The sequence below is a fragment of the Triticum dicoccoides genome, chromosome 7A (genome assembly GCF_002162155.2).
Source record: "Triticum dicoccoides isolate Atlit2015 ecotype Zavitan chromosome 7A, WEW_v2.0, whole genome shotgun sequence".
Lineage (NCBI taxonomy): Eukaryota > Viridiplantae > Streptophyta > Magnoliopsida > Poales > Poaceae > Triticum > Triticum dicoccoides.
In genome coordinates this window covers 293,991,488-294,019,218 of record NC_041392.1, presented here as the reverse complement: position 1 = coordinate 294,019,218, position 27,731 = coordinate 293,991,488, and the positions used below count along the sequence as shown (strand labels likewise).

The 27,731-nt window shown below is 48.0% G+C and overlaps 2 protein-coding genes across 2 annotated transcripts; one reads left to right on the top strand and one right to left on the bottom strand.

The window, feature by feature from the left end:
• Positions 1-6,988: 6,988 nt before the first annotated feature.
• Positions 6,989-10,807, bottom strand: LOC119329591 (ER lumen protein-retaining receptor erd-2.2-like). Its single transcript, XM_037602657.1, has 6 exons — positions 10,410-10,807; positions 8,593-8,792; positions 8,216-8,356; positions 8,052-8,132; positions 7,378-7,502; positions 6,989-7,301 (listed from the first exon to the last, which is right to left on the bottom strand). The coding sequence occupies exons 1-6, from the start codon at positions 10,630-10,632 to the stop codon at positions 7,253-7,255; spliced, it is 819 nt and encodes a 272-aa protein (XP_037458554.1). The 5' UTR covers positions 10,633-10,807; the 3' UTR covers positions 6,989-7,252.
• Positions 10,808-12,644: 1,837 nt separating this feature from the next.
• On the top strand, positions 12,645-14,063 carry LOC119328326 (actin cytoskeleton-regulatory complex protein pan1-like). Its single transcript, XM_037601324.1, has 2 exons — positions 12,645-13,732; positions 13,831-14,063. The coding sequence occupies exons 1-2, from the start codon at positions 13,217-13,219 to the stop codon at positions 13,903-13,905; spliced, it is 591 nt and encodes a 196-aa protein (XP_037457221.1). The 5' UTR covers positions 12,645-13,216; the 3' UTR covers positions 13,906-14,063.
• The last annotated feature ends 13,668 nt before the right edge of the window (positions 14,064-27,731 follow it).

The window sequence follows — 27,731 nt, the reverse complement described above, 5'->3', positions numbered from 1 at the left end:
GCGGCGTCGGCGTAAATCTGGTAAGTTTGCGGTCGTATCTCCTGCTCCTGGTATCTTGGGTTGTGCTCCTGATGGGGAGCTTGGAGGCTCCCCATCTCCATCTCCCTCTCCCTCTCCTTCTCCGTCTTTGGCTGTTGTGGCTTCGTCGCTGGTGGCGGCGTCGGCGGGGCCGGCGGTTGCCCCGTGTACCCTAGATCCAGATCTCAGTGCGGTGGCTTCCGGCCTGCAGGCCTGCCCTCCGTGTGGGCCTGATGGGCCTATCGGGGCGGTGTTGGCTAGTGGGCCTCCCCCCTCCTTTCTTCGGTGGTCGATTTTCCCCCGCTCGTTTCTTTTGGCCCAGTTGGGCCCAACACCCGGATACTGGCTCCCCATCCTCCTTCGTCCCATTTGGCGAGTCGGGCCCAGGGGGGCACGGCTCGCTCGGGCTATATATGGATCCCACGCGGTTCGGCGTCCCCCCTACTAGGGTTTCCTGCTTCCGCCTCTGATTTGCGCCGCTATCGCCTTCCCATCTGTCGCGTCTTTAGGTCCCCTCCACCTCCACCCCTCCTTCTTACTTTTGCTGCGGTGATCTCCATGGACAAATCTAGGGGCTCTTCCTGCGAGGCGCTTTCTGGTAGCAAGCGGTGCCGCGAGGACTCCCCCGCCTCCGCGGTGGATCTGGAGCTAGAGGCCTCGCTCCGCTCCAAGCTGGAGTCGGAGCAGGCGGCGCGCGAGCAGGCGGCTTGTGGCCGCGACGCCTGGGCTTCGGGTCCAGAGCGGGTGCAGCGCTCGGAGAGGGATGGGGTGACTGGATCTGGTCCGCAGGGCTCTGGATCTGGTCCTTCTCCCTCTCCGGTGCTGGATCCGTGGGAGGCGGCGGTGGCCTCCGGCGGTGGGGTATCTTCGTCCTCGGCTTCCCTTCCTGCTCAGGGTGCGGGGCGGGGCTCGTCTGCCCCGTCTCGGCCCCTGCCTCCCCCGCCTCCTCGCGTGTTTGGGGCTGGATATGGTTTTCGTCCGCCGCCTCGCTCCTTCGCGGGGCCGGCGCGTCGGCCACCTGGTCCGGCCTCGGGGGCGCCCCTCCCTCCGGGCATGGGGGATGGGATCCTTCCTCCTCCTCCGGCGCATCAGCAACCCCGCCCCTCCCCTTCCTCCCACAGCAACCCTTCGGCGCTCACCTGTTTTGCTTGCCACAGACCGGGGCACTTCCAGTCTCGCTGCACCAACCCCCCATTCTGCTTGATTTGCCATTCTGATGGTCACCTCACGGTCAACTGCATGGATAGGCAGAAGCCTCCCGCGGTCTTCCAGTTTGGTATGGGCCTCCCTGGTTGCTCTTTCTTCGCCTTTGATGGTGACCTGCCTGTTCGGGAGGTGGCACCTGCGCTGTCCAATGCGGCGATTGTCTCTGTCAAGGACCAAAAGATCTCACCCAAACTCTTCTGGAAGGGCTCCGCATTTGGGATGTGGCTGGTTGGGACTGGCAAGTTGTGCAGCTATCAGACTTTGACTTCTCTGTGGTGTTCCCCTCCAAAGAATGCCTGCGTATGATCGCTTCCTGCACCAGTTTCACCTTGCCCCTTAACCAACTGGTGGTTTCTGTTAAAGCGGCTTCATACAATGGTACTGCAGTTGGCCCTCTCTCTCAAGTGTGGGTGTTGATCGATGATCTGCCGGCTGGCCTGCGCTCGTCTGCTTTTCTCATGTCCTTTGGGGTTCTGATTGGGAAACCCATTGAGGTGGATGAGGAGTCTCTGAACAAGGTTGGTCCTGCTAGGATGAAGGTTTGGTGCGTTGACCCTGAACGGGTGCATGGTTTCATTGATGTTTACCCATCTCCCAATGGCATCAGACTGCGGGTGCGGGTGGAGGGGGCGGCGACGGCTTTCCAAGCTCCACCTCCCCCCCTCCGTCTGTTAATCCTTCGGATAAGCATGATAAGCATGACAAGGAAGGGGATGGTTCCTTTGGTGGCCCTAATCAGAGCTTTGGGTCTAATCTCCGCTTCACTCAATCCGAATGGGATGGACTGGCAGACTCAGAACGGGAGTTGTTTCAATCTCAAGCGCCTGGTGGTGATGCCCCTCGTGATGACTCGATGATCCCCCCCTGCTGCTCAGAATGCTCCTACTACTGCCGCTGATCTGCCAAAGGCTCCGCCTTGCTCGGCCACTCCTATGTCTGGTGCTTGCTCCAATCTTCCTGCTCGCCCTCTCTCCCCCACCCGCTCGGGAATTAAAGATCTTCCTGTCTCTCCTGCTCGTGATATGATGGAATCCCAGCCCCCCTCGAAGAAGAAATCCTCAGTGCGCAAGTACTCGGCTAAGAGCCGGAACTCGTCGGGCTCGAAGCAATCAATGATGGGGATTTGTCGGCGTCTTAATCAAGATCTGGGCTCCATGTCCCGCTCGGACCCCCATGTTGGCTCTCCTGCTGTGCGGTCGCCTGCCATCCGTTCCCCGGTGTCCACAACCCGTAAAGGTAGACGGGTGGCGCACTCTGGTGGTTCTATCCTGGAACGGGCGGAGAAGCGGGTTGCGGCGAAGGACCTCCCTCCCCCAGGTACCTCCCCATCCTCATTTGCCGCTGTTTCTCCGGTTCGGGTGGTTTTATCTTCGATGTCTGATGATCATCTTTTAAACATTATGTCGGATGTGGGTGTGGTGGTCGATTCTTCTGTTGGTTCTCCTAGTTCACTTTTTGCCATTATTCGGGCTAATGAATTGGCTCAGGCAGCCATTGCGAAAGCCAAAGAGGCTGTTGCCTCGCGGGTCGCAGATGCTGGCTGTGCTGCGGGGGAGGCTTCGGGTGCTGGTAGTGGCCAGCCCCCTTCCTGCCCTGCCAAGAGGGGCGCTAATAAACGTTCTAAATCCTGCATGGCCCCCTGCAGGTCGACTCTCCGTATCAAGAACCTGTCGTATAAATGAGGGCTTTATTCTGGAATATAAGGGGGTTCGGTGCTAGGGGGCGCCGTGACCAACTTAAAGATTTGGTTCGTTCTAACTCTATTGATTTTGTGGGGCTGGTTGAAACTTTTAAGGATTCCTTCTCCCCTAGTGAGCTCTCTGCTATCGTGGGTATGGATAGATTTCATTGGCAATTCTTACCTGCTTCAGGACACTCTGGCAGGATTTTGATTGGCTCTAATAAGGATATTTTTGATTTCGTTGCTTTTGATCATGGGTTTTTTTGGGCTAGTGTTGTTCTGTCTCACAAATCTATGAATACCCTCTGTGAGTACATCGTTGTTTATGGGCCTGCGGACCACTCTCTGTCGAACCTTTTCCTTAATGAACTCTCGACCAAGATTGAGTCTTGTACTTTACCGATGGTTATTGGGGGAGACTTTAACTTGCTGCGTTGCCCTCTTGACAAGAATAATAATAATTTCTCTTGGTCTTTAGCCAATGCTTTTAATGACTTCATTAGTGCTAACGCCATTCGTGAGCTTCCTCGGGGGGAGCTCGCTTTACTTGGTCTAATCATCAGGCTAACCCTATTAGATCCGTGCTGGATCGTGTTTTCCTTGGTCCCAGGTGGGATGCCCTGTTCCCTAGGTCTTATCTTCTCGCTAAATGCATTGTCGGGTCTGATCATACCCCCTTGATTCTTGATGATGGTTCCATCTGCAATAGACCTCCGGCTAGATTTCAGTTTGATGCTTCTTGGCTGTCGGTTGACGGCTTTGTCGATATGGTCGCTGCGAAAATTTCCCACTCCCTTTCCTCCAACCTCCGCTCCTTTGGCCCTCTGGATGACTGGCATTCTTGCTCCTATTCCCTTCGCAAATTTCTTAGAGGGTGGTCGCGTAACCGTGCGGCGGAGGATCGACGCCCCAAAGCCTTTCTTGAAAATCAGATCCTGGAGCTGGATCGTACTGCTGACTCTATTGGGCTCTCTGACGATGGATGGGCCGTTCGTTATAATCTGGAGGCTGCACTTTTGCAGCTGCACCATCAGGCTGAGATTTACTGGCGCCAGAGGGGCACTCTTAATTGGACACTCAAAGGGGACGCTCCTACTGCATATTTTTTTTGCGATTGCGAACGGTAGGCGTAGGCGCTGTGACATTAACAGTCTGATGATTAATGGTCTGCGCTCCTCTGATCAGTCGGTGATTCTAGCTCATGTAGTGGATTTCTTCTCGTCTTTGTTAGGGGCTAAACCTCAATCGGGCTTGTCCATTTCCCCCCACCTTTGGAGTTCTGGTCTTAAAATTTCCCCCGAGGAGAATGCCTCCTTGATGATCCCGCTCTCTGATCAGGAAATCTGGGACGTGGTTAATTCTGCTAACCCCAATGCAGCATCTGGGCCAGATGGCTTTTCCATTCCTTTCTTTCGGAGATTTTGGCCCCAGTTGAAACAGTTGGTGTGTAGCGTTATTCAGGGTTTCTGTCTTGGGACTGTCGATATCTCTCGTATGAATTACGTTGTAATATCCCTGATTCCGAAGGTCAAGGGTGCTGATGTTATTTCCCAATTTCGGCCTATAGCGTTGATTAACAACTTTGCCAAATTCCCTTCCAAAGGCTTTGCGAATCGGCTGTCCCCGGTTGCGCATAGAGTTATTAGCCCCTTTCAATCTGCTTTTATCAAAGGGCGATTCATTCTAGATGGCATTCTTTCCCTTCATGAGATTGTTCACGACCTTCACGCGCGGAAAGCTAAAGCAGTTATTCTTAAGTTAGACTTTGAAAAAGCGTATGACTCGGTCAGTTGGCCTTTCCTCAAGCAGGTCCTTCTTGCCAAAGGGTTCGACGATGCTTATGTCCATCGTATCATGCAGTTGGTCTCGGGTGGCCATACTGCTGTTGCAGTGAATGGCGTTATTAGTAACTTCTTTGCGAATGGCAGGGGCCTTCGCCAAGGGGATCCAGCCTCCCCGGCTCTCTTTAACTTTGTGGCCGACGCCTTCTCTTGCATGCTCTCCAAGGCGGCCCGTTGTGGGCACATTACCCCCGTGATCTCCCATCTTCTGCCGGAAGGTGTCTCCCATCTGCAATACGCTGATGATACAATCATATTGGTGGAGTTGGATAATGCCTGTATTGCCAATCTTAAATTCATCTTGCTGTGTTTCGAAGCTGTTTCGGGTCTGAAGATCAATTTCGCCAAGAGTGAGGTTCTGGTGACGGGTGTGGACGGGGCGGAAGCCTTGCGGGTTGCCAGGCTCCTTAATTGCGCTTTAGGTTCTTTCCCTTTCAAGTATTTAGGACTTCCTATCTCTCCTGGTATTCTTCATGCGAAGGACTTCGCTCCGGTGGTTGCTAAAGTAGGAAACAGGGTGCTCCCGTGGAGGGGTAGATATAATACCAATGCAGGCAAAGTGGCTTTAATCAATTCTTGCCTGTCTTCTCTCCCTATGTTTCTTATGGGCTTCTATCTTCTCACGAATGGCGTGCATTCTGGCTTCGACAAACATAGGGGTGGCTTCTACTGGAATTCAGCTGATAACAAAAGAAAATATAGGCTGGTTAAGTGGCAACTGATGTGTAGGGCTAAAAACCTTGGGGGGTTAGGCATTATTAACACTCGGGTGATGAACATGTGTTTGCTCATCAAGTGGTGGTGGAAAATTATGACTGTGGGGGCCGGGTCGCTGTGGTTTTCGATTCTTAAGGCCAAATATTTCCCCCACTCCGATCCTATGTTTGCTCCCGCGCGGCGTGGTTCTCAGTTCTGGAAAGCTCTTGTTAAAGTTAGGCCGATTTTTTGGAGCATGTCAAGTTTTCTGTGGGAAATGGGTCTGTTGTTCGTTTTTGGTTGGATTGGTGGTCTGGGGATGCCCCACTTGCCGTGAGCTTTCCGATTCTGTTTTCTTATTGTCCCAATCCGCAGATCTCCATCGCGGAGCTGGCTGCTAATAATTGGGATTTGGCTTTCCGTCGGGCTCTGTCTCCTGAAGAGTTGGAAGATTGGCAAAGCCTCTCTGCCCTCTTCCCCGTGCTCTCGGAGTCAGCTGGCTCGGTGTTTTGGCCACTTTCGGCCTCTGGTAAATTTTCTGTTAAGTCGTTGTATTCTAGACTCATTGGTGGTACCCCCTCGGCTAGATTCTCTTGTGTCTGGAAATCAAGTGTTCCTCCGAAAATTAAGATTTTTCTCTGGCAGGCCTTTCGTGGTCGCCTCCCTACTGCTGATCAGATCAAAAAACGCAATGGGCCGGGCTCTGAATTCTGTAACCTGTGTGGGGCCTTGGAAAATTCCGATCACATCTTTTTCAACTGTGTACTTGCCAAATTAGTTTGGTCTTGCGTCAGATCTTGGCTTCGGGTTTCTTGGAATCCCTCCTCTTTTTCTGATATTAGAACTCTAGCTAAAACTTTGGTCGGGGTCACCAAGAGGGTATTTTGGGTTGGCTTGGGAGCCTTATGCTGGGCCTTATGGAATATTAGAAACAAATTTACTATTGAGCTTACCTTCCCATCTAAACCTGCTGATGTTCTATTCAAATCATGTATATTCTTGCAGCAGTGGAGATCATTGACTAAGGAGCCTGATCGGGACGCCCTGGACCTGCTCATCAACAAAATTCGGGCTTCGGCTTCTCAGATATCCGGGACGAACCCTGCCGTATAATTTGATGCTGTCGTTTGCGGACATTTGGTCTTTCTCCTTCCCGGCCTGCGCGCTGTGTATGGCAGTTGCCTGTATCATGCTTGCTTAGGTTTCTCTTAAACTCCTCTGTGTGGTTATGATTTCCTGTGAACCTGTGGTATCCGTGACGCTGCCTGGTGGGTTTATCTATAAAGTCAGGCCTTAGCCTTTTCTCTAAAAAAACAAGACGAGTCCCGCCGATGACCAACCTATAGCCTGAACAACAACTCTTCAGTTTCATTGACGGCACTGCGAATTCAGCAGAATCCACGCCAGCCCATACAAAAACTGGAGATGTTGGCTCAGCTGGAACCAATGCTCAGAGCTGCAACACCAAGATCAACACAAATGAAAGAGAACATGACCATCAAAAAGCGAGTATCTCATGGCCTCCGCAATCCGAAACTGGGATGACTGAGCATGTAAGGAGGCAAGTACTTGAAAACTAGTCTGGATAAATAGTCAGCTATAGATAGTATTCTCAACAGCCTACATTTCACGACCAAGAGTCTCTGGTACAATTTTCACCAAACAGTTTATAACTGAAAAAGAAAAGGCAAACAAGACTCTTGAATCCATCCCACATGGGAAGAGCGAAGGTTGGGCGCCAGAAGCAGAACCACTGTTCAACAGTAAGACACAGCACCAAACAAATGAGTTGTCCATCATGATGCAGATTTTACACCACCCCAGAAGGAAGTCGCAGCACTAGTTGTCCACCAGCAAGACTGCACAACAACAATTCACTGGTTAACACATGTTAAACGGTTTGCCAAAGTGATAGCAGATGCTAAGATTATGTACCTCTTCACATAGTAGTAGCAGAAATCTGCAAGGATGAACGTCTGGACGATTTCAGAGAGGAGAACCATCGATGGCCAAAAGCCATAGCCCAGAGCAGTCAATAATCTGCCACGAGTATCCAAGACCTAAAAAGGCGAGTACCATTACTTGGTTTAGATGGACCCACACAGTCATGAATGAATTCTGCAACATGGATATAGTCTACTATATTTTCAAACCCCATGGATAAGCATGCTATTATTCCATGCATTAAAAGTAACATATTTCTTAAACAATGATGCAGCCAAGTGTGCAGACACTGAGAAGATACCGATACCATCCAACATGCAACTAGGTAAAATTATGATTTCCTAGGATATGTTAAATCAGGCATGAACATGGGTGGTCATGATGGCAACAAATGGAAAATTTACCTCAATAAAAAACATTTGATTATGTGAACTTCTACTTAATGGTGTAAACAGTAAACATCAGTGAGAGATACCATTTTATTTTATGTGTGTAGTAAAACTATGTTTTCACTGTTCTGCTTTGTTCACCAAAGTATCTGGACTTTCTACCACTCTTTTGGAATATTTCATTATGTGTCGTCAGAAGGCAGTTTGTATTGGCGCTTTGGCGTAACAGAGACTAAAATTGTACATTTTAAATAAGAAAAAGATAGAGTAAAGAACCTGAAGGACCCAGTGTGCACAGCTAAGGAACCTTGCCACTCCCAATGCAAACACATAATGAGCTGTGAATGGTTCAACAATCTGCTCAAAAACATATCTTAAAGTTAGATAAATTTGACCGTTCAATTCTGCATCCAAGGGCCTATGTATGTTTTAACAGTTACCTTTGTATTCTGCATCAAGCGCAACTGGGGCAGCACTGAAACAGCTTCCAAGTAAACACAGAAGGCCCAGCAGATCCTATTGATCATGATATGTGATGTCGAAGGATGAGCAATAAATGCCAGCACACAACATGGTACAACCTGGACAGTAAGTCTAGTGAGTTGGTATTGGCGGCAATAAGAGGAAGTTCACAAGATAAACAGATTAACATGCAAAACTAGCTACCACAAGGGGCAAAGATACAACTCTTTCTAAAAGTGATACTGACATCTTGTGGACCTACAACATACAACCAGGAAATAAGACTCCCTAATCAACTAATGTCTAATGGCCTAAATCCTCACAGTTTTATAGTTTATAGATGTTGAATTCTTACCACGTAGTACAATGCAAAATTGTCCTTGTCCAGCATATAAGTTGACCTCAGTCTGAACCGAATCATGTAAATGACAAAAAGAGTAGCTACTAGTGTAGCTGAATCCAGTATTGTATGGATGTCATACTCCATAACAAAGCTGCAGTACAACCTAACGGCCAGGAACAGTGCTGTCAAATCCTGAGACTTGAGTGAAAGTCCTGCGAGAATTTAAGAAAGAGGGGAAGTTAGAGCATGTATATAGATTACAAAGCAATTGTCACGATCAAACTACACCAAAGAAAAAATAAGCAAGTTTATCACACTGATATGGCAGTTAGTGTGTTTTATTACAGCAGATCAGTCATCTGTATGCACTTCACTATCAGTAGAGACCCAGTTTCTTGTTAATGAAAACATGGTACATAGATTCCATTATGTAAGAAACTTTATTACTCCCTCCGATCCGAATTAAATGACGCAACCTCTATACAATGTAAAGTACCAGAGATATGTGAGAAGGCAGATTCTGTGACCATACAAATTATCCATGTGCATAGCTGTATACAAAATTTTCAGAGCTTGAGCATAGAAATTTCCTTGTATCTTGTATCAGGTGATGAAACAGAAACCTAATCATAACATTCAAACAGCTAAGACAGGCAGCAACATGAGCAGCAGACACACTAAGAAAAACCGAAATCCTTTAGTGACATGCAGAAAAAAAAGAGGAGTGGTTCATGTTTCTTAATATCCACAGTTACCTAAACCCCAGCAGCAAACATAAGAGCAGATCAACTAAAAATTCCTAGCTCACTGTCTAGAAGAAGGAGGATGCTGCTGCTTTGGCTTCCGTTTCTAGCTCTGCTTGAGCTGCTTCGTTTCACGAAGAAAACATGCATCTTAAACAGACGAAGAACAAAGGAGCTCACTTTCCGCAAAGAAAACATGCATCTTGAACAGGCGAAGAACAAAAGGGGCACACATATGTTCCTAATAAGGATCAGAAACACAAATTACAAGAATGGAATGATGCTGATGTTGTATGAACAACATGTTTGTTGGTTCTTCTTCTCATGCAAATAGTACCATCCACGGACCCTTTTTTCATCAAAATAGCATCTAGGGACAAAGTCATTCCAACAAATAAAGCAGGAAAGTTTCTTACGAACAGCAAGTCCATGAGAGAGACAGGTGTTCCAGTAGGGACTGGACTGAAGCGCCAAGAGATGAAATGGTCCAAACAAACACTTTATGCACTATCACATACACCATACTGATCAGAACAATCTGCTAGAATCTTATGGAACCACATTCATAGAACGAGCATACAGCATGAATTGCCTGCATTTCGCAGCAGGGCCTCTAAAGTACACAGATGCAGCTACAGACACGCGAACGGGGCAGGGCAGTTGGATGGAACAGGCACATGCTTTTTGCTCACTTTGCACACATTCAGCGAAATGACCACACAAGAATTTCAGCGTTCCCCAAATCAGCATGTACGGAGTAGTAATATTCCACTTCCTTGCAATGCACCACGCAGCGTAAGTCGCAGACAGTGTCCAAGTAACAGTTACCTCATAGCAAAACAGTGGATTAATAATTTCATATGCCTCAACCCCACAAAAGAACAGAAGTACCTAGGTCCGAGGATAAATCAGGTTCATGATTCCAAAAGGAAAGAAAAAAATCCATATGTTTTCAGCACAAAGGTGACCCAGAAAGGAAGGAACTTTGGAAAAATCAGATCAGACCGCGGTGAAGTGAAGCTAGCTGGACGGATCGAGAGGATAGCTTTGGGGAAAGAGGGGGCAACAGAAGAGAAGAGAGCGAACCAGCGCAGGTCTTCTCCTTGGTGAGCTTGTAGATGAGCACGGCGATGCCGAGCGCGTGCGCGGCCTCGGCGGCGACGAAGAGGTTGTCGTGGTCGTGGACGATGAAGCGGATGAAGACGAGCGCGGTCATGCCCGCGACGACGGCGAGGAAGGCCTTGACCTTGGGCGGCTGCCTCCGCACCCAGCTGAGCACGACCGCCATCGGCCTCCGCGGCGCCCTCATCTCGGAGCTCCTCCCCGCTGCTCTGCTAGACTGCTACCGGCGGCGAGAGAGCACGATCGGAGAAGGGCTTGTGTTGGGTGCCCGTGCAGCGCGTGCGGTGCGGCGTGAGCGGTCTGGGTCTGGGTCTGGCCTTTGGTTTTGCAGGAGAGGAGGATGGATGGGTGCGGTACTGATACTGTGGTGGTGGAGTAAAGGCCCGGACGGGTCGGGCTGGGTTTGGTGCAGCTGCAACCGTTTCGTGTCGTCGCCTCGGGAGATCAGGCAGGTTACCTTTTTTTTTTTTTTTTGAGGCAGGTTGCTAGTATATGGAAACGTAGGATAAATGCGATGCTTATCTTTGCTTTGATTGATGAGTCACCGCTTCATAGCAGATTTTGGTAGTATTATAACTCGCCTCCTTTTTCCAATTAATGGATAGATAGATAGGCAATAGAATAAACGCAATTAATCCGTATTTGCATTTGAGGATATGCTTCCTACTAGTGCGAGTTTGGTTCGCGTAGGTGGGGGGTCCGGCGTGGCGAGTGGGTCGGTCGATTCGATGGGAGTAGGCCGGGTTAAGCCATCTGACCGATCTACCTGAACCGATTGGCTGAGCTGAACGATCCGGTGTGTTGACTTGGGCGTGTTGGAATTGTTAATGCGCCCCGAGGACCTAGCGCGGAGTGGGGAGGGCGCGACGACGGCGACTCGCACCGCACGGAGGCCTCGAGGACCGACCTCGTGGAGTGGAGTGCGGAGCCTGGCGAGACGGCGACTTCCACCAATGGATGAGCTAGTACAAAACTCCAACGCGCTGTCTGTCATCCGGGGCCCGGTTCTTGGCCAGCTTGCCGCGGATTGTCGTACGTATACGTAGCCGTGCCGGACGGGCCGGTGTACCGCACCACCCGCCTCATCGCGCCGTGTGAAGGGGGAGGCGCGTCGCCGTCGGCCGCGGCACCAGTGTGCCATGCCGTGCCCAGCGCGGCTCGCTGTGGACAGCCGAAGACAATGAGCGTTTTTTACTTGCTGCGTCTCGTCCATTCTCGCAGTGTGCCGCCAGCCTCTGTTTAGTGGCCCAATTTCAGCGTTGCGCCGATTGCTGTTCCTGTGCAGCAGTTTCGTGGCTGATTAAATGTTCTAGAAAAAATTTCTCAATAAAATGTTCTACAGATTACAACCTTTTTAGACACATGTGGTTCGGCACAAATGCTACGCAATTCCTATTCGGTGCTTCAGGCGCCGCATATAGTTTGTTTTGCAAATGGCGCACAACTCCCAGCGCGCACCTGCATAGAAAATAGGCCGACCCATGCCCATGTACACCATCAGGCTTTATGAGGATTCTAGAAGTTTCCTGCCGGTTTTGTGAAACTTCTAAAAGCTTTTGACCGAGTTTTCTTAGTTTTTTTTTCCTTTTTATGTTTCGTTTTCCATTCTCTCATTTTCCCATTTTCGTGAACTTTTTTTCAGTTTGTAAAAAATCCCAAACATATTTCAAGTTCATGAACCACTTTTCAAACTCATGAACTGTTTTCAAAATTGTGAACCTTTTCTTTTAAATTACTAAACATTTTTTTATTCACAATTTTTTCTTTCAAATTTGTGACCTTTTTTTGTATTCATGAACTTGTTTCAAATTCGTCAACTTTTTTTCAATTTCATGATTTTTTAAATAGCGAATTTGTGCAAATTCATGAACTTTTTTTGCAAACTCGTGATCTTTTTCAAGTTTGTGAACTTATTCTTTAAAATTCATGAACTCGTTTATATTCGTGAACTTTTCATTCAAATGCATGATCATTTTTCAATTCAGTGAACACTTTCTTATTCGCGATTTTTTAAAAATCCGTGCCCTTATTAGTATTTCATGAACTTTTTGTACTTCGCCGGCATTTTCTAAATCCGTTAACTTTTCTCAGTTCACTATTTTTTTAATTCGTAAACTTTTTAAAATTCATGAACTTCTCAAACGCGTAGAAAAAAATTCATGAATACTAGAAAAGATTCATAAACGTGCAGCTGTTTCATGGCTGGTTAAATGTTTTAGAAAAAAATTCTCAAGAAAATGTTCTAGAGATTACAACTTTTCTAGAAACGTGCAGTTCGGCACAAATGTCACGCAATTCCTACTCGGCGCTTCAGACGCCACATATAGGTAGTTTTGCAAATGGCGCATAACTCCCAGCGCGCACCTAAGGCGTCATCGTCATTGTGGCCGACAAGGTTGACAACAGGCTTCCGCCTGGAGCATCCCATCCTCCTCTTCTCCGCGTGGCCAGCCGCCGAGTCTGGCAACGCAGGCCTCCTTACCTAGCTTCCGGACCACAGTGAGCGTCCCCGTTACGTCCAGAAGAAGGCGTCCGAAGCCACAATCGCTTACCTCGAGCACCTACACATACCGGAGTCAGGAAGGACCTTGCCGCCGCCTGCACACAATCCCTCTCCGCCAACCACTACACTCGACCGCCACCACAACAGACCCCGCCGACCCCCCAGCCGCAGCCCCGATGACCTACGGCCGTGCGAGCCGCTGCCCAAGAAGCCAGATCTGAAGCAGAGGATTTGCCTAGATCAAGCAAGACAGCACACCCAGGCCACCATGCCACCAGAGCGGTACGCTGTCCAGCACCTCTACATCGCTCCGTCGTGCCCCGTCGTAGCCATGGGACAGTCGGATGGGGTACCCGCCGCCCCCAAGGAGCCAGATCTGGCGCCGAAGCTCCCATGGACAGCAGCGGCAGGTTCCCCGGGCGACCAGCCCCCCGTGTCTCTGCATCGTCCGCGCCGCTGCACTGTGCCACCGCTGGACGCACGCGAGTCTCCTCCGCCCGCGCCGCCGCACTGTGCCACCGCAGGTCGCGCGCGAATCCCTGCCGCCAGATCACGCCCTGCGCCGCCACGCCCGGACAAGAGGAAGGGAAACACCGTCCCTGCCGCCACCGCACGGGCTTTGCTCGGGGATGCCCTCAGGTGGCGGCTGAAGGAGAATGGGGATGAGTGGTGGAGGAGTCGACATCGGCTAGGGTTTCTCCCGGGCCGCCCGCGCGGGAGCACACGGCTTGTACTAAAATTTCTATATATACATTTTTCACCGGATGGAGTGAGTATTGTTTTGGTATGTGTGATGTTACTTTATAAAATGAGTAACTAGCTATGTTATTATATGTCTCTTTTTCATCATAAATTACTAATTATATTATATATTTTGTCTAGATAAATATGATGTTATCATCTATATTTATGAAGGAACACGGACGCGCGTGGTTCAGGCTAATTAGCGCGTACTGATCGGCTGGGTCACGCGCATGGTCAAATCTTCATCCAACATACGAGGAAGTCCAATAAAATAAGTGTGTGGGCGTGTATACGAGCATCTATTATTATACTGTGCTCAAATATAAAAACATCAAACGAATCTAGTCTATTATGCCAAGAATTATATAATATATCTCATAATGCGCCTGTTGCGTCATGGTTGCCACTCAGAATATGAAGGCACCTTCTGTGTGATTTTTTTCTAATTTCTTCAAGTATCTATTCTTTTGCTCTTTGAGAAATACTACTACTCTTGTTTGTTCTGTGAATACGACGGATTGTGGTATTTGAGTTCTGATGTAATCTCATGCCCTTTCACTAAACCAACTACCCCGTGTGTCAGCCATTAGCCTGTCAGATTGAGTAGAATATTCCTTGAGTGGTTGGCATGCCACGGATACTGCTAAGGGCAGCAACGAGAAATTATTAATTTTTAGAGAAATGTTTTACGTCAGCGCGCTGGCCGAACGCTGGGCCGACTTCTTGCCTCGTCACGCACAACACCCACACACATATAGCCACGTCTCCCCCGACGTGGGCCCGTGCAAACCGCATCCAACCTTATTCATCCCTTTCCGGTTCATTCTCATCTTCCTCCTCTCGTTCCACCTCCACACGCTCCCTGCGACGTTCCCCCATAGCCCCGACATCCCTCCCATCTACAGCTGTTTCCTCGCTGCTCAGGGCGCCGAAGGCGAGAATTTACGGCGAGCACGCCAGTGACTACACCCCGGCATCAGCGGCGAGCTACTACCTCAACCGGCAGGCTTGACGATGGAGCACGCAGATGCTACAACTGGCTGGGGTGAGAGCTGCAACCACATACTGGTTTTGCTGGAACCAGTGATGGCGGAAAGCTGTGGGGGTTCACCTCGACGAGCCACGGAGGTCGCCATGGCAAGTTGGACTAGAGTTTGGTCGGGTGCTGCTGCAACCATGGATCAGGTTTGCTGGAACTGGCGGAGTGTTCTGCTGGAAGTATCCCCAAAAATTGCTTTCATCAGAGTTGTTCTTGCTGGACCAGCAAATTTTTGCTACAACCATATCTTTATTTTGCTAGAAGTAGTCCCAAAAATTGCTTCCATCGGAGTTTGTTCTTGTTGGACGAGTAAATTTTTGCTACAACCATATCTTTATTTTGCTAGAAGTAGCCCCAAAAATTGCTTCCATCGGAGTTCGTTCTTTTAATGGACCAACAATTTTTGCCACAACCGTGCCTTGTTTTGCTGGAACCACCTTTTTCAAATGATTCAATGGGGGCCTCCGCAGATAGCTCTTTTTTACAACCTTTTTTTTCTTGCAGGCGTCGATGGCGAGCATCTGCGGCGAGTGTTGACGGCGAGGTCAAACGGGGGAGGGTGGATGATGTCGCTTGAAGCTACGTCGGTATTTTCCCAAAGAGGAAGTGATGATGCAGCACATCGGCGGTAGGTATTTCCCTCAGATATGAAACCAAGGTTATCGAACCAGTAGGAGAACCAAGCAACACAACGTAAACAACACCTGCACACAAATAACAACTTCTCGCAACCCGACGTGTTAAAGGGGTTGTCAATTCCTTCTGGGGTACGGCGCCTCAAGATAGGCAAACGTACGTGAGGTAAATTTGTAGTATATTGATAGATCGAATGCCAAATAAATAAATATAAATAAATTGCAGCAAGGTATTTTTTGGTTTTTTGTTTAGTAGATCTGAAAATAAATGCAAAGAAAAATAGATTGCAAAGGTAAATAATAAGAGAAAGAGACCCGGAGGCCGTAGGTTTCACTAGTGGCTTATCTCGAGGAAAATAGCAAATGGTGGGTGAACAAATTACTGTTGAGCAATTGATAGAACTTCAAATACTCATGACGATATCCAGGTAATGATCATTACATAGGAATCACGTCCAAAATTAGTATACCGACTCCTACCTGCATCTACTGCTATTACTCCATACATCGACCGCTATACAACATGTATCTAGTGTATTAAGTTCATGGAGAAACGGAGTAATGCAATAAGAACGATGACATGATGTAAACAAGATCTATCTATGTAGAGATAGACCCCATCATTTTATCCTTAGTAGCAACGATACATACGTGTCGGTTCCCCTTCTATCACTGGGATCAAGCATCGTAAGATCGAACCCACTACAAAGCACCTCTTCCCATTGCAAGATAAATAGATCAAGTTGGCCAAACAAAACTCAAATATCGGAGAAGAAATACGAGGCTATATGCAATCATGCATAAAAGAGATCAAAGAAACTCAATTACTTTCATGGATATAGAAAGATAGATCTGATCATAAACTCAAAGTTCATCGATCCCAACAAACACATCGCAAAAGAGTTACATCATATGGATCTCCAAGAGACCATTGTATTGAGAATCAAGAGAGGAAGATGAAGCCATCTAGCTACTAACTACGGACCCGAAGATCTACAAAGAACTACTCACGCATTATCGGAGAGGCACCAATGGAGGTGGTGAACCCCATCTGAGATGGTGTCTAGATTGGATCTGGTGGTTCTGGACTCTGCGGCGGCTGGATGAATATTTCGTCGACTCACCTAGGGTTTTGGGAATATTGGGGTATTTATAGAGCAAAGAGGCGGTCCGTGGGGCACCCGAGGTGGGCACAACCCACCAAGGCGCGCATGGGCCTCCTGGCGCGCCCTGGTGGGTTGTGCCTTCCTCAGGGCACCCCCCAGGCGCAACCAGGGCCCGTTGTGTTCCTTTTGGCCCATAAAAAATTCTTCGTAAAGTTTCATGGCATTTGGATTCCGTTTGATATTGATTTTCTACGATGTAAAAAACATGGAAAAACAACAACTGGCACTTGGCACTATGTCAATGGGTTAGTAACAAAAAATGGTATAAAATGACTATAAAATGATTATAAAACATCCAAGATTGATAATATAATAGCATGGAACAATCAAAAATTATAGATACGTTGGAGATGTATCAGCATCCCCAAGCTTAGCTCCTACTCGTCCTCGAGTAGGGAAGTGATAAAAAACAGAATTTTCGATGTGGAATGCTGCCTAACATGCCATATCATATTTATTTCTTTATAGCATGGACATTTGGACTTCTATATTGTTCAAAGCAATAGTCTATTTTTGCTTAAATACTCAAGCATATTGTTCAAGCATATTGACAGCCGGATTATATCCTTTGGTCGGACTGTTGGATTATGAAGATACAAGATTGAAGACTTCGTCCCGTGTCCGGATGGGACTCTACTTGGCGTAGAAGGCAAGCTAGGAAATACGGATATGTATATCTCCTCCTTTGTAACCGACCTTGTGTAACCCTAGCCCCCTCTGGTGTCTATATAAATCGGAGGGTTTTAGTCCGTAGGACAACATACAATCATACCATAGGCTAGCTTCTAGGGTTTAGCCTCTCCGATCTCGTGGTAGATCAACTCTTGTACTACTCATATTATCAAGAATAATCAAGCAGGACGTAGGGTTTTACCTCCATCAAGAGGGACCGAACCTGGGTAAAACATCGTGTCCCCTGCCTCCTGTTACCATCCGCCTTAGACGCACAGTTTGGGACCCCCTACCCGAGATTCGCCGGTTTTGACATCGACATTGGTGCTTTCATTGAGAGTTCATCTGTGACGTCACCATAAGGAAGGATGCCTCATCTCGTTGTTAAAAACAACATTACCGCCGGCCGCTGGGGGAGCCCTGGCTGTCGGCCAAACTCTCCTGCTAGGCAGTTTTGTCATGACCGCCTGTTCGGCTGCTGCATCGACGATGACTTCTCGGGTCATCGAAAACAACCTCCATGTCGGCTCGGAATTCGCCGAGCAGATGGATCCAATGGAGCTCTCTTCCCTAAACGAGCTCTTGGATCGCATCGCCGCCTTGGGAGTCGCTATGGACTATGATCAGATTGGGCTTAAACCCGATCAAAGGGAGATTAACTCTCCACTGGTCACCCATCATGTTGCGGTGGTGGAGGAACAATGCGGCGATTCCTCCTCTATCTTGAGGACTAACTATGTCCGAATTCCTGATCTCTCCGAGCCGGATACCCATTTACGGGAGGACATCACCCAAACCCTGAACCTAGAGTCAGGCAGCGGGCCAGACTCATCGGGCAACATCCCAGAATCCGAACTTCCAAGATCGGAAACTCCTCGGCCCCTGGGTCTCAGATCGGGTAGGGGTTCGGACTCAAAACCACCCACCCACTCAGACATAAACAATCTTTCCCACATCAGGCAAGAGCCCCATGAAACAGTACATCATTATTGGGCCAGATTCCTCCTTGTGATGAACAAGGTTAAGGACTGCCGCGAGGAAGACGCAGTCTCACTTTTCTGCAATAACTGCACGGACAAGGGAATCCTTAATGCCATAAGTCACCGTGACATATCACGCTTCGCCGACTTGGTGTCCATAGTACGAAAGTACTGTGCAATGGAAAGTGCCTCGAAAACCGAAACAAAATTTTGGGATAATCCGGCTCCGAATATACACCTAGTCCGAGGTAAAAGGGTGCACTATCATAAGACACCCGAGTTAATTACAAAGAAGCAAAAACCCTCTACAGGGCATGGAACCGTATTGGAGGGATGGCTTAACGGACCCTGCAAAATTCATAGCACAACGGTTACCATACCAACGCACAGCCTTAGAGCACGTTGGATACTTCGGCAGGTGGCCAAAAGTGGTGAGGATCTTCTCATCCCTAATACCACAGAGCACCATCCCGTGGATAACAATACGGTATTAACAGTTTTTGAAACCTTCGCATCAAATAATAGGCGCAAGCGAACACTCCGCAGCCTCGCCGAAATCTGCCACGTAGCAGCAATGAATCCATGGAGTGACACGGCTATTACCTTCAATGCCAGTGACGAACCTAAATCCCGAACTGCTCGAGCACCAACTGCACTGGTCCTCAGTCCAATTGTGGACGGCTTTCGACTCACCAAAGTACTCATGGACGGCGGCAGTGGATTAAACCTCATCTACGAGGAAACTCTTCAAAAAATGGAAATAGACTGGAACCGCATTGAGCAAAGCAGCACAACCTTCAGAGGAATCATCCCCAGTCGGGAAGCACGCTGTGCTGGGAAAATCACACTAGATGTGGTATTCGGCACGCCGGAGAACTATAGGTCCGAAGAAATTACATTCCAAGTGGCCCCGTTCAGTAGTGGATATCACGCCCTTCTAGGACGGGCGACGTCCACGATCTTCCAAGCCATACCCCATTATGGGTACATGAAGCTCAAAATGCCCGGGCCCAACGGAATCATCACTCTCGCTAGTGATCCGGACACAGCACTCCACGCCAAAAATAAAACAGTCGCATTGGCCCTCGAAGCATTATCCGAAGCCCTTTCGGCCGAGGAATTAACTGCGCTACACTCCACGGTGGATAGGGACGACATAATACTTGACAAGAGATCCAAGTCCACCTCTTTTAAACCAGCGGATGAAATAGTCAAATTCCAAGTCCACCCAACGGACCCTACAAAAACAACCTCCATCGGGGCACAGTTAAACCCCGTCGTGGACGCCGCACTACGAGATTTCCTGCGTGAAAATTGGGACATATTCGCCTGACACCCCTGAGACATGCCAGGAATCCCACGCAGGCTGGCCGAGCACAGCCTCAATATCCTAAAGGGATTCAAGCCGGTCAAGCAGGCTCTTCGGCGTTTCTCTGAACCTAAGAGACAAGCCATGGGAGAGGAACTAGCCAAGTTATTGGAGGCCGGATTCATTGGAGAAATAAAACACCCGGACTGGCTAGCAAACCTGGTGATGGTACCAAAGAAGGACAAATCCTGGCGCCTATGTGTCGATTTCAAGGACCTCAACAAGGCTTGCCCAAAGGATCCCTTCCCCTCCCCCGCATTGATCAAATAATTGACGCTACCGCAGGACACGAGTCACTGTGTTTCCTCGACGCATACTACGGCTACCACAAAATCAAGATGACGGAGTCCAACCAAGATGCAACGGCATTTATAACACCATACGGCCCCTTCTGTTTCAACACAATGCCTTTTGGGCTCAAAAACGCCGGCGCAACATATCAGCGCATGATCCAGACATGTCTGGAGAAACAGATCGGCAAAACAGTAGAGGCATACGTAGATGATGTGGTCGTTAAAACCAAACACGTCAACTCTCTGATAGACGACTTAAGGCTCACATTCGACAACCTCCGAACATACGACATCAAGCTCAATCCAGAAAAATGCGTTTTCGGCGTACCAGCAGGAAAGCTTCTGGGCTTCATTGTCTCCAGTAGAGGGATTGAAGCTAATCCGGCCAAAATCCGAGCTCTGTCATAGTTGGCTATCCCAACGGACCTCAAACAAATCCAGAAACTAACTGGATGTGTGGCGGCCCTAAGCCGCTTTATCTCCCGCTTAGGAGAAAAGGCATTACCCCTTTATCGCCTCCTTCGGCGCACCGAACACTTCGAGTGGACGAACGCTGCCACAGCTGGACTGGAAGAAATAAAAACCATACTGGCAACCAACCCAATCCTGGCCGCGCCAAACATTGGCGAACCAATGCTGTTGTACATTGCGGCAACTCATCAAGTGGTAAGCACAGTGCTCGTCATCGAACGAGAAGCTGACGGACATAAATTCCCTCTTTAAAAACCGGTATACTATGTATCCACTGTCCTCACTCCATGCAAATCACGGTACCCACATTATCAAAAGATAGCCTATGCGGTATTCATGGCATCCCGGAAGCTGCGACACTACTTTCAAGAGTGTTCAATTACAGTAGCCTCGGAAGTGCCACTTAACAATATTATAAACAACCGCGACGCTACGGGTCGGATTGCCAAATGGGCCATTGAGCTCCTCCCGTTCGACATAACATACAAACCTCGGCGAGCCATTAAATCGCAAGTATTGGCTGACTTTGTCGCCGAATGGACGGAAGCCAAACTCCCTAAAGAGTACGACACATACTCCAATTAGATCATGCACTTCGAGGACAGAACCATTCCTGGCCTACCTAACTAGGCAGGAACTTCCCGAGGACCAAAATGAGGCACGCCACATAGTGCGGCGATCTAAAGCCTACAGGGTCCACGAGGGAGAGCTATATAAGAAAAGCACTACCGGAGTCCTTCAAAGGTGCATCTTCGAAGAGGAAGGGCGGAAGCTTTTGGCAGAAATTCACGCCGGACTTGGCGGCCACCACGCCGCAGCCCGGGCCCTTGTAAGCAAGGCCTTCCGTACAGGTTTTTATTGGCCGACGGCCCTGGCAGACGCACAGGACTTGGTCCAACGCTGCGCCAGTTGCCAGCCTTTTGCAAACCAAAGCCATATGCCACACATCGCCCTCCAAACAATCCCCATTACCTGGCCTTTCGCGGTCTGGGGGCTTGACATGGTTGGACCCCTTAAAGGGGAACCCATAAGAAAAAATACTTACTGGTCATGGTGGATAAATTCACCAAATGGATAGAAGCCAAACCTGTTAAGACAGCCGAATCCGGACCGGTGATAGACTTCATATCCGGGGTCGTACACCGTTATGGCGTCCCTCACAGCATCATCACTGACAACGGCACAAATTTCACGGCCGATGAGGTAAAACTCTGGTGTAGCAACATGGGCATCAAGCTCGATTATGCTTCCGTCTATCACCCACAAACCAACGGCCAAGTTGAGCGTGCAAATGGTCTTATCATGAGCGGCATTAAACCCAGATTAGTGCGGTCCTTAACGGAGTCTAACACGCACTGGGTAGAGGAGCTCAACTCCGTACTCTGGGGGCTGCGGACCATGCCGAATCATAGTACCGGATATACACCCTTCTTTATGGTGTACGGCGCAGAGGTAGTCCTACCCTGTGACATAATTCATGACTCACCTCGAGTGCGCATGTACGGAGAAAGAGAAGCCGAGATCGATCGGCAGGACAGTCTAGACACCCTAGAGGAGGAGCGCGACGTGGCAAAAGCCCGTTCCGCATTTTATCAACAACAGGCTCGCAGATACCAAAGCAGAGAAGTACATGCCAAAACTTATAACATTGGCGAATTAGTTGTACGCCTGCCGGAGAAGAAAAAGTCCAAGCTCGATCCCAAATGGGAAGGTCCCTTCATTATTGACCAAGTTCTGACCGGTGGAGCATACCGTCTGCGGGATGCATCGAATAATCGACTTGAGGCGAACCCATGGAACGCAGCCAGGCTCCTAAGATTCTATGCCTAGTGCCGGACTCTATGTTTGTCTCCTTCCTCTGTCCATTTTTTGAATATATTATCTGTCTTTTTTCTCTTTCTTTCTTTTATTCTTCCTCATGGCCTTCAAGGGCCAGCTTGTGCCTCGTTTTCACATTATAGATGCGCTAACCGTGCTCATTATACCTGGGGGCTTCTTACACAGAAGCTTAATTATCCATCTGGGCTTCATGCCCAACACATGTGTTATTCTTCCACATGTACCTTTTCTTCGCCATTATATGCATCCATATGACTTAAGTTTCGGCCAAGCTGGGTTGCCTGGCTCTTGTATTTATGCCCTACGTTCCCGTTAATTCGGCTAGGGCATAAGGGGAGCACCTCTGCGATTGTTACTGCCGGGTCAGCCGGATGTGTACCTCAGACTGGGTGAAGCCGAAAGTTAGCGTTCTTAAGGGAATATTCGGTCGGTGAACAAAAGATGATTTTGATTTATTTATTTTCCATATGTGCCCCCAGATGTTTTTTCCTGCATTTCCTCTCCCAGTTCGGACATGCATTTTAGGGCATGCGTACCCAGGGAAAGGAACCCTTAACGGAACTATTCTCCCTGGAAGATGTTTCTTACTACCCATGTAATATAACATAACTAGTTGGGCACTTGTCTGTTCAAGCACTAAGGACCCCTACACCTGGTCTCCACGCATACCCGGTTCTTATATAACTGAGCGGGTATTCGGATACACTCCGGACTATCGGGTCCCAAGGTTGAAGCGAAAAGGTCCGCCATGACAAATGATCTACAATCCAGCTAGAAGGCATTATACATGTCATTTTAATGACATAGTCATGTAGACTAGCTAAATTCCTCTTCTATACCATCCAACAGGCAGTCTAGCCTACAATCCTATTGGGAATACTTTGCGTCTAATTATACTTGCCTTAGACTAAGCTAACGGGGATCTCTTTCCCGTCGGGCCCCACAGGTCCGACCTCGGCCATGTGATTTGGGTCAGCCTTGGTATACCGCGTCTTCACCATGGCCCAGGCTTTCCTGGCACCTTGACGGCAGGCAGATATCTTCCATAATCGGAAGTGTCGCCGTGCTCCCTTGAGCTTTTCCACAAGCTCTCCAACGCCTTCTAGCAGGGAGACGGATGGCCACAAGGCCTAGGCAATACCTTGCATCACCTGTCGAACTTGTTCGTGCAGTTGCGAGAGCTCGGATAGAAGATCACCCGTAGACCCGGGCATCTCCTCCGCGGGACGACCCGTCAGCATACCTGCAGACATAATTCTGTTAGTCGGCTTATTCGCTGTCCCCTTTATTAAGGGTTCGTTCAAGCACTTACTAAATATTGAAGGAAATATGCCCTAGAGGCAATAATAAAGTTATTATTTATTTCCTTATATCATGATAAATGTTTATTATTCATGCTAGAATTGTATTATCCAGAAACATAATACTTGTGTGAATACATAGACAAACTAAACGTCACTAGTGTGCCTCTACTTGACTAGCTCGTTAATCAAAGATGGTTATGTTTCCTAACCATAGACATGTGTTGTCATTTGATTAACAGGATCACATCATTAGGAGAATGATGTGATTGACATGACCCATTCCATTAGCTTAGCACCCGATCGTTTAGTATGTTGCTATTGCTTTCTTCATGACTTATACATGTTCCTATGACTATGAGATTATGCAACTCCCGTTTGCCGGAGGAACACTTTGTGTGCTACCAAACGTCACAACATAACTGAGTGATTATAAAGGAGCTCTACAGGTGTCTCCAAAGGTACATGTTGGGTTGGCGTATTTCAAGATTAGGATTTGTCACTCTGATTGTCGGAGAGGTATCTCTGGGCCCTCTCGGTAATGCACATCACATAAGCCTTGCAAGCATTGCAACTAATGAGTTAGTTGCGACATGATGTATTACGAAACGAGTAAAGAGACTTGCCGGTAATGAGATTGAACTAGGTATTGAGATACCGATGATCGAATCTCGGGCAAGTAACATACCAATGACAAAGGGAACAAAGTATGTTGTTATGTGGTCTGACCGATAAAAGATCTTCGTAGAATATGTGGGAGCCAATATGAGCATCCAGGTTCCGCTATTGGTTATTGACCGGAGACATGTCTCGGTCATGTCTACATTGTTCTCGAACCCGTAGGGTCCGCACGCTTAACGTTACGATGATAGTTTCATTATGAGTTTATATATTTTGATGTACCGAAGTTTGTTTGGAGTCCCGGATGTGATCATGGACATGACGAGGAGTCTCGAAATGGTCGAGACATAAAGATTGATATATTGGACAGCTATATTCGGACACCGGAAGTGTTCCGGGTGATTTCGGAGAAAACCGGAGTGCCGGAGGGTTACCGGAACCCCCCGGGAGAAGTAATGGGCTTTATGGGCCCTAGTGGAGAGAGAGAGAGGGGCGGCCAAGGTGGTCCGCACGCCCCCTCCCCCTCTGGTCCGAATTGGACTTGGAGAGGGGGGCGGCGCCCCCCTTTCCTTCTCTCTCCCCCCCTTCCTTTCCCCCTCCTAGTAGGAGTAGGAAAGAGAGGCGTCCTACTCCTACTAGGAGGAGGACTCCTCCTCCTTGGCGCGCCCCAAGGGCCGGCCAGCCTCCCCTTGCTCCTTTATATACGGGGGCAGGGGGGCACCTCTAGACACACAAGTTGATCTTCAAGATCGTTCTCTTAGCCGTGTGCGGTGCCCCCCTCCACCATAGTCCTCGATAATATTGTAGTGGTGCTTAGGCGAAGCCCTGCGACAGTAGAACATCAAGATCGTCACCACGCCGTCATGCTGACGGAACTCTTCCCCGACACTTTGCTGGATCGGAATCTGGGGATCGTCATCGAGCTGAACATGTGCTAGAACTCGGAGGTGCCGTAGTTTCGATGCTTGATCGATCGGGCCATGAAGATGTACGACTACATCAACCGTGTTGTCATAACGCTTCCGCTGTCGGTCTACGAGGGTACGTAGACTACACTCTCCCCTCTCGTTGCTATGCATCACCATGATCTTGCGTGTGCGTAGGAATTTTTTTGAAATTACTACGTTCCCCAACAGTGGTATCAGAGCCTGGTTTTATGCGTTGATGTTGTGCACGAGTAGAACACAAGTGAGTTGTGGGCGATATAAGTCATACTGCTTACCAGCATGTCATACTTTGGTTCGGCGGTATTGTTGGATGAAGCGGCCCAGACCGACATTACTCGTACGCTTACGCGAGACTGGTTCTACCGACGTGCTTTGCACACAGGTGGCTGGCGGGTGTCAGTTTCTCCAACTTTAGTTGAACCGAGTGTGGCTACGCCCGGTCCTTGCGAAGGTTAAAATAGCACCAACTTGACAAACTATCGTTGTGGTTTTTGATGCGTAGGTAAGATTGGTTCTTGCTTAAGCCCATAGCAGCCACGTAAAACTTGCAACAAACAAAGTAGAGGACGTCTAACTTGTTTTTGCAGGGCATGCTGTGATGTGATATGGTCAAGACATGATGCTAAATTTTATTGTATGAGATGATCATGTTTTGTAACCGAGTTATCGGCAACTGGCAGGAGCCATATGGTTGTCGCTTTATTGTATGCAATGCAATCGCCCTGTAATGCTTTACTTTATCACTAAGCGGTAGCGATAGTCATAGAAGCATAAGATTGGCGAGATGACAATGATGCTACGATGGAGATCAAGGTGTAGCGCCGGTGACGATGGTGATCATGACGGTGCTTCGAAGATGGAGATCGCAAGCACAAGATGATGATGGCCATATCATATCACTTATATTGATTGCATGTGATGTTTATCTTTTATGCATCTTATCTTGCTTTGATTGACGGTAGCATTTTAAGATGATCTCTCACTAATTATCAAGAAGTGTTCTCCCTGAGTATGCACCGTTGCGAAAGTTCTTCGTGCTGAGACACCACATGATGATCGGGTGTGATAGGCTCTACGTTCAAATACAACGGGTGCAAAATAGTTGCACACGCGGAATACTCAGGTTATACTTGACGAGCCAAGCATATACAGATATGGCCTCGGAACACGGAGACCGAAAGGTCGAGCGTGAATCATATAGTAGATATTATCAACATAGTGATGTTCACCAATGAAACTACTCCATCTCACGTGATGATCGGACATGGTTTAGTTGATTTGGATCACGTGATCACTTAGAGGATTAGAGGGATGTCTATCTAAGTGGGAGTTCTTTAGTAATATGATTAATTGAACTTAAATTTATCATGAACTTAGTACCTAATAGTATCTTGCTTGTTTATGTTTGATTGTAGATAGATGGCCCGTGCTGTTGTTCCGTTGAATTTTAATGCGTTCCTTAAGAAAGAAAAGTTGAAAGATGATGGTAGCAATTACACGGACTGGGTCCGTAACTTGAGGATTATCCTCATTGCTGCATAGAAGAATTACGTCCTAGAAGCACCGCTGGGTGCCAGGCCTGCTGCTGGAGCAACACCAGATGTTATGAACGTCTGGCAGAGCAAAGCTGATGACTACTCAATAGTTCAGTGTGCCATGCTTTACGGCTTAGAATCGGTACTTCAACGACGTTTTGAACGTCATGGAGCATATGAGATGTTCTAGGAGTTGAAGTTAATATTTCAAGCAAATGCCCGGATTGAGAGATATGAAGTCTCCAATAAGTTCTATAGCTGCAAGATGGAGGAGAACAGTTCTGTCAGTGAGCATATACTCAAAATGTCTGGGTATAATAATCACTTGATTCAATTGGGAGTTAATCTTCCAGATGATTGCGTCATTGACAGAATTCTCCAATCACTTCCACCTAGCTACAAGAGCTTCGTGATGAACTATAATATGCAAGGGATGGTTACGACAATTCCTGAGCTCTTCGCAATGCTGAAAGCTGTGGAGGTAGAAATCAAGAAGGAGCATCAAGTGTTGATGGTCAACAAGACCACTAGTTTCAAGAAAAAGGGAAAAGGGAAGAAGAAGGGGAACTTCAAAAAGAACAGCAAGCAAGTTGCTGATCAGGAGAAGAAACCCAAATCTGGACCTAAGCCTGAAACTAAGTGCTTCTACTGCAAGCAGACTAGTCACTAGAAGCGGAACTGCCCCAAGTATTTGGCGGATAAGAAGGATGGCAAGGTGAACAAAGGTATATATGATATACATGTTATTGATGTGTACCTTACTAATGCTCACAGTAGCACCTGGATATTTGATACTGGTTCTGTTGCTAATATTTGCAACTCGAAACAGGGACTACGGATTAAGCGAAGATTGGCTAAGGACGAGGTGACGATGCGCGTGGGAAATGGTTCCAAAGTCGATGTGATCGCGGTCGGCACGCTACCTCTACATCTACCTTCGGGATTAGTATTAGACCTTAATAATTGTTATTTGGTGCCAGCGTTGAGCATGAACATTATATCTGGATCTTGTTTGATGCGAGACGGTTATTTATTTAAATCAGAGAATAATGGTTGTTCTATTTATATGAGTAATATCTTTTATGGTCATGCACCCTTGAAGAGTGGTCTATTCTTATTAAATCTCGATAGTAGTGACACACATATTCATAATGTTGAAGCCAAAAGATGC

What these genes read in the sequence shown, in the direction of transcription:
- LOC119329591 (XM_037602657.1), bottom strand. Translation starts at nt 10,632, where the DNA reads ATGAGGGCGCCGCGGAGGCCGATGGCGGTCGTGCTCAGCTGGGTGCGG. An exon ending in GCTTGATGCAGAATACAAAG is followed by an intron (nt 8,133 to 8,215) that starts GTAACTGTTAAA and finishes GTTTTTGAGCAG; the next exon opens with ATTGTTGAACCATTCACAGC. An exon ending in GTGCACACTGGGTCCTTCAG is followed by an intron (nt 7,503 to 8,051) that starts GTTCTTTACTCT and finishes TCGCCTTTTTAG; the next exon opens with GTCTTGGATACTCGTGGCAG.
- LOC119328326 (XM_037601324.1), top strand. Translation starts at nt 13,217, where the DNA reads ATGCCACCAGAGCGGTACGCTGTCCAGCACCTCTACATCGCTCCGTCG. An exon ending in ATGGAGTGAGTATTGTTTTG is followed by an intron (nt 13,733 to 13,830) that starts GTATGTGTGATG and finishes TATTTTGTCTAG; the next exon opens with ATAAATATGATGTTATCATC.